Here is a 5,901-nt window from a genome sequence, read left to right on the forward strand (position 1 = left end):
GGGTTTTGAGGAGAGAAAAATACTTAATCTGAATTGTTGGGAAGGGGAAGTCAGAAAAGGAGCTGGAGTGCTTCTGCACAGATTTCAGGAAAAGTCGCAAAGGTTTATATAGGACAGCAGAATCTGATGATGATATCATTTAAAATGTGTCAGCATTTGTGGTGGGGGTTGTGGGTAGCGGTTGACCCAGTGGATAGAACAGAGCACTGTACTCCCAAGCACAAGGTCACAGGTTCCGTCCCCAGCACTGCATGTGCCAGAGTCATGTTCTAGCACTTGCTTTCCTCCTTGCTTGTAAATTAATTAATTATGGGCGGAGGGTAGATAGCATCATGGTTATGCAAACAGACTCTCATGCCTGAGGCTCCAAAGTCCCAGGTTCAATCCCCCGCACCACCATAAGCTTTGAACAGTGCTCTGGTTAAAAAAAAAGAAGAGAAAAAAAAAACACATATAAATTAATTAATTAATAAAACAAGATGTATTAGGACATATACATATAATTATGTATTTCAAATGTATTTATGTTTATAAATATATGTTAAATATATATTTTATATAAGTACTTATCTTTATATATGTGTAAATATATATTTATAAATATATATCATTTTTTATATTTATTTATTCCCTTTTTGTTGCCCTTGTTTTATTGTTGTAGTTGTTGTTGTTATTGATGTTGTTGCTGTTGGATAGGACAGAGAGAAAGAGAAATGGAGAGAGGAGGGGAAGACAGAGAGGGGGAAAGACAGACACCTGCAGACCTGCTTCACCACTGGTGAAGCGACTCCCCTGCAGGTGGGGAGCCAGGGGGTTCGAACCGGAATCCTTATGCAGGTCCTTACACTTTGCACCATGTGCGCTTAACCCACTGCGCTACTGTCCAACTCCCCCCCAAAAAAAAAAAAAAAAAAATATATATATATATATATATATATATAAACTAATGAGAAGGTCGAGAAAATAGCTCACCTTGTTAGAGCACAGTGTTAGTATGCCTGAGGCTCTGAGATCCCAGATTCAATCTCAGGCACCACCATAAGGCAGAGCTGAGCCTGGTCTCTGCGTTTCTTTCTTTCTCCTTCCCTCCTCCCTCCCCCTGTGTCTCATTAAAATAAATACATAATATTTTTTAATTGAAAGCCTACTTTTTTTTTTTTTTTTTGCTACTGCATCTTCTAAATACGCTATATCTTCTACACTGGGGGTACCTCCACTCAGGCTGAAGTTCACATTCTGGGTCCTTAATAGTCACCCAGTGGGTGGCCAGGTGCTGGGCAGTGCTGGCCCAGAGTCTGGGCCACAGAGCTGGGTCGACTCATCTAGGTTACTGATTATCTCCAGTAACTGAAACGGTGAGTGATTTGCAGCAAAACTGGGGTACGCTTTGAATAAACAGGCGCCCCGTGGTGGGGTTCTATTGCAGGCACCAGACAGCCTCCATGTTGAATTCCCTAGTCCAGGGCATGCGTGGAGCTGTCAGGTAAGCAGCCGTGAGCGTCAGGGGTTCAGGAGAAAGATCCGGGTAGAGATGCCAGCCAGGCATCACAAGGGGCTCCAAATCCTCAGGCAGCATGTGCGTTCCCTTGGGGAAATCTCCAGGGAAGTTGCCCTCAGAGCTACCAGCACAGAACTACTGAAGAACAGAGGGGAGGGAAGGAAGGCAGGACAATGTGGTGGTGACCAGAATCCAGGGATCAGGGAGAGGGAAGTGGTCGACTCAGCTGAAGAGTCAGGTGAAGCGGAAGGAACTGGGGTGGAAACAGTGCTCACTGGCTTGGGCACATGCCTTGTCATCTGTGTGGTCCACTTTCTAACCCCAGCCCCATTATGGGAGAACCACAGCATCAGGGGAAGGGAAACAATGACCACTGGGGATTCATAGTGCTGGCACTGAGCCCCAGATATAACTCTGGTGGCAAAAGAAAAAGAAGGGGGCTGGGTGGTGGCACACCAGTTAAACACGCATATTCCCTAGCACAAGGGCCTGGATTTGGAGCCCCGGCACCCCAGCTGCAGGGGGAGAACACTTCTCAAGCAGTGAAGCAGGTCTGCAGGTGTCTCTCTAGCTTCCCCTTCTCTCTCAATTTCTCTCTATCCTAGCCAATAAAAAAAATGGGAAATAAATGGCCACCAGGAGCAGTGGATTCACAGTGCTGGCACAGAGCTCTAACAATAACCCTGGAGGCTAAAAGAAAAAAGGAAAAGAATGGGAAGACTCTAAGGAAAAAAATAATAATGAAAGAAAGGGGGGACAGGTAGCATAATGGTTATGCAGAAAAACTCTCCTGCCTGAGGCTCCATTGTCCCAGATTCAATCTCCCACACCACCATAAACCAGAGCTGAGTAGTGCTCTGGCAAAATTAAAAAAGGAGGGGCAGGGGTAGATAGCATAATGGTTATGCAAAGAGACTCTCATGCCTGAGGCTCCATAGTCCCAGGTTCAATCCCCCGCACCACCATAAACCAGAGGTGAGCAGTGCTCTGGTAAAAAAAATTAAAAAAAAATAAGAAAGAAAGAATGGCTACCAGAAGTGGTGGATTCATAGTGCTAGCACTGAGCCCCAGTAATAAGTCGCCAGGTGACAATAAAAAGAAAAAACTAATAAAATAAATTGAAAAAGAAGAATCAATCCAGTTTATGAAGAACTAGATCTAGAATCTACGATCTTTACAATAGTTCAGTACTATTTAAAGAACACGTTTTAACGCTAGAGGTGGAGGTGGGGCAGTAAGATACCCCACCTGGTAGGGGTCCTCTTTGCTATGTGAGCGACTCAGATCTGAACCCAGTCTACACACACAACATGGTGGGAAACTCTGGTGCTGGTATCTTTTTTTCCACTCTCTCTTAAAAAAAAAAAAAATAGCCCAGATCAGTGCAGCCTTGGCAAGGAAAAAAACAAACACACACACACACACACACACACACACACACTCACTCAACAGACTAACAAGGCAGCAAGGAGGTTGTTTTGTTTGTTTAATGTTCTGCACAACTCTTTATTATGTACCCCTTTACTGGGGAGGGCTGTGTAATGGTTTGCCTTATAGCTGTTGGCACATGGGTACAATTTCATATCTGCACAACACTCTCACCGCCCCAGCTTGGTTCCACCATCAGGTACCAGGAACCCAGATCTCTTCCACCCCCTTCCTTTTTTTCCTTCCCCAGAGTCCTTTGTTTCGGTGCAATCCACCACACTCGGTAGCCAGAAGGCTTATGGGGAGGGTGTGACTTCACCAGCCCAGGTAGGCTGGGATTTCTGACAAGCTTCAAAGTGCCTTTTGCCCTTCATTTGTAACACCTAGAATGCCTAACATGCTGTTCCCCACAAAACTCCATTTCTCAACCCATCTTAGGCAACGCATTTCTTACTACTCTTTCAATGTGTTAATATAAACTGGTGAGTTTATTCAAGAGGAAGGTTGTCTGCAAAGCCTGCCAAAAACTGTCAAGTGCACTGCTGAAGGTAAAGCACAGAAACTAATGAGATGATCTCGATTCCACTAGGTGGCTAAATACTTGCATAATCTCGAGTGATATTTTGCCAAGCCTGTGCATCATCATTCTCACCTGCAGTACAGAGCACTGAAACCACATAATCTTGAGCTGTTAAACCAAGGTATGGTTTACTCATGTGTGGAATTTAGATAGACGGCCACCTGCAACAAAACCAAAGTCAACAAAGGCCCTCTAAAATTGTGACATTATGGTGATTGTTATTTGGAGGATGGAACTACAGACTCTTGGTGGTGGGCACAGTGTGGAACTTACTAATCACACACAAATTACTTGAAAACAAAATAATAAGACCTGCGTGGTCCAGGAGCTGGTGCAGAGGATAAAACGTTGGACTTTCAAGTTCAATCCCCGGCAGCACATGTACCAGAGTGATGTCTGGTTCTTTTGCTTTCTCCTGTCTTTCTAATAAATAAATAAAATTAAAAGATGTGATTTAATGTCATTACCTTGGGTTCTCTTCATGTATTTAACTTTATTTAATTATATATACTTATTTTATTGAAGAGATAGAGAGATAGGGGAGATAGAGGGGGAGAGAGACACCTGCAACCCTGCTTTACTACTTGCAAAGCTTCTCCCCCTGAAGGTGGGGACCAGGGGCCCAAACCCTGGTCCTTAAGCATTGCGACATGTGCACGCAACTGGGCGTAACACAACCCAGCCTTTTGCAGAAATTTTAATCACTGATATTTTTGTGTTGACTTTCTACCAGCCGATAAGCTTCATGAGAGCAAGGTTCCTGTGTAATGTGACTAAAATTTGCAGCTTGGTAGTCAGTCCAGAGGTTCCAGATCCACTTTGCAGCTGTCTCTGAAACTGGCAGTCATGCTCCTTAAGAGATACTATTAGAATGTTTTAGAGGGTGCTGGGCGGCAGTGCACTCTGTAAAACACACATTACCTTTACCATGCCTAAGGACCCAGGTTCGAGCCCCTGATACCCACCTGAAGGGAGAAGCTTCCTGAATGGCGAAGCAAGTACTGCAAGACTGTCTGTCTCTCTCCCTCTTTTTGTTTTTAATATTTTTATGTTTATTTATTTATGTTCCTTTTTTGTTGCCCTTGTTTTTCATTGTTGTTGTAGTTATTATTGTTGTTATTGCTGTCGTCGTTGTTAGATAGGACAGAGAGAAATGGAGAGAGGAGAAGAAGACAGACACCTGCAGACCTGCTTCACCACCTGTGAAGCGGCTCCCCTGGAGGTGGGGGGCCGGGGGCTCGAACGCGTTTACTTTTTTAATGTTTTATTCCAATACTAGAGGGGGGGGGGAGCGAGCACGAGCGCAGGCGGTGGCGACCTGGTTAAGTGCACACATTACAGGGCACAAAAACTCAGGTTCAAGTCTTGGGTCCCCACCTGCAGGGGGAAAGTTTCACACGTGGTGATGTAGGGCTGTAGGTGTTTCTCTGTCTGCCCGTCCCCCATTAGTACTTTTTTACACTGGAGCACAACTCAGTTTATGATGGCCCAGAGATCTTTCTTGCTTTACTATTATGCTATCTCCCCAGCCCTACTTTTTCAGGAATTTTACACTTTATTCAGGAAAATTAAGAACACCCACATATGGGAGTACACGTGGGCCGAGAGAGAGGAGAGAAGGAACGAGAGAAAACTTGATTCACATGTTGTCAGGCTCGCCTGGGCAGAGTGAGCTAGGGGGAAAAAAAATCTTTAAAATACTGTTTTTCTAAATCACACAGTTTATCCTTTCATTTGACTATTATTATTATCATTATATATATATATATATCAGAGCACAGCTCAACTCCGGCTTAGAGGAGTGTTGGAAATGGACCCTGGGCCTGGAGAGCCTCGGGCATGGAAGTCCTTCTGCAATGAGCATGCAGCTGTCTCCCCAGCAGCAGCGTGCAAGGTGCACCCGAGCTCCCCGCAAAGAAGAGGCGGGGCCCCTCGGTATTTCTCCTAGCGGCGTGTGACTCGGCCCTACCCCTGCCGGCTGGGATCTGGTGCCGCACCAGGAGCACCTGCCTCTGAGAGGTGGCCGAAGCCAGTCCCTGGGTGCAGGGGAGGCGGCGGAGGGCGGGCGGGACAGGCGGAGGAGGGGACGTGGAGGGTGGGGCTTGGCCGGGCCCAGGCCGAGTCGGACCGCTTATAAAAGGGCGATGGCTCCGGCGAGCAGACGCCACCAGGGACCTCCGGCGGCCGCGGCGGAAAAGACCCCGGGGGCCCGTCACCATGTCCGAGCTGTACAGCAAGCGGGACACGCTGTCCCTGCGGACGAGGCACATCGGGTAAAGCGCCGGCGCCCGGCTGGGACCTGGAGGGCGGGGACAAGGAGCTGGAGGGAGACCGCGGCTCCCGGGGACCAAGCGGCGCCCCCCAGCCGCACCTGTGCACGTGGCACGCCGGCCGC

At 46.9% G+C, this 5,901-nt stretch overlaps 1 protein-coding gene across 4 annotated transcripts in view; it reads left to right on the top strand.

Annotated features, from left to right (window-relative positions):
* The first annotated feature begins 5,622 nt into the window (after window positions 1-5,622).
* The window catches only part of ETNPPL (ethanolamine-phosphate phospho-lyase), a 53,022-nt gene continuing 52,743 nt past the window's right edge, over window positions 5,623-5,901 (top strand). For 3 of the 4 annotated variants that reach the window (XR_009547897.1, XM_060183809.1, XM_060183811.1), the window contains exon 1: window positions 5,623-5,779. Coding sequence is in view for 3 of the 4 variants with exons in the window: in XM_060183809.1 (XP_060039792.1) it covers window positions 5,724-5,779 (56 nt within the window). In the remaining variant the exon portion in view is untranslated. The remainder of the gene's footprint in view (window positions 5,780-5,901) is intronic. The other variant, XM_060183810.1, reaches the window with a different exon arrangement.

Source organism: Erinaceus europaeus, unplaced genomic scaffold (genome assembly GCF_950295315.1).
Source record: "Erinaceus europaeus unplaced genomic scaffold, mEriEur2.1 scaffold_485, whole genome shotgun sequence".
NCBI lineage: Eukaryota > Metazoa > Chordata > Mammalia > Eulipotyphla > Erinaceidae > Erinaceus > Erinaceus europaeus.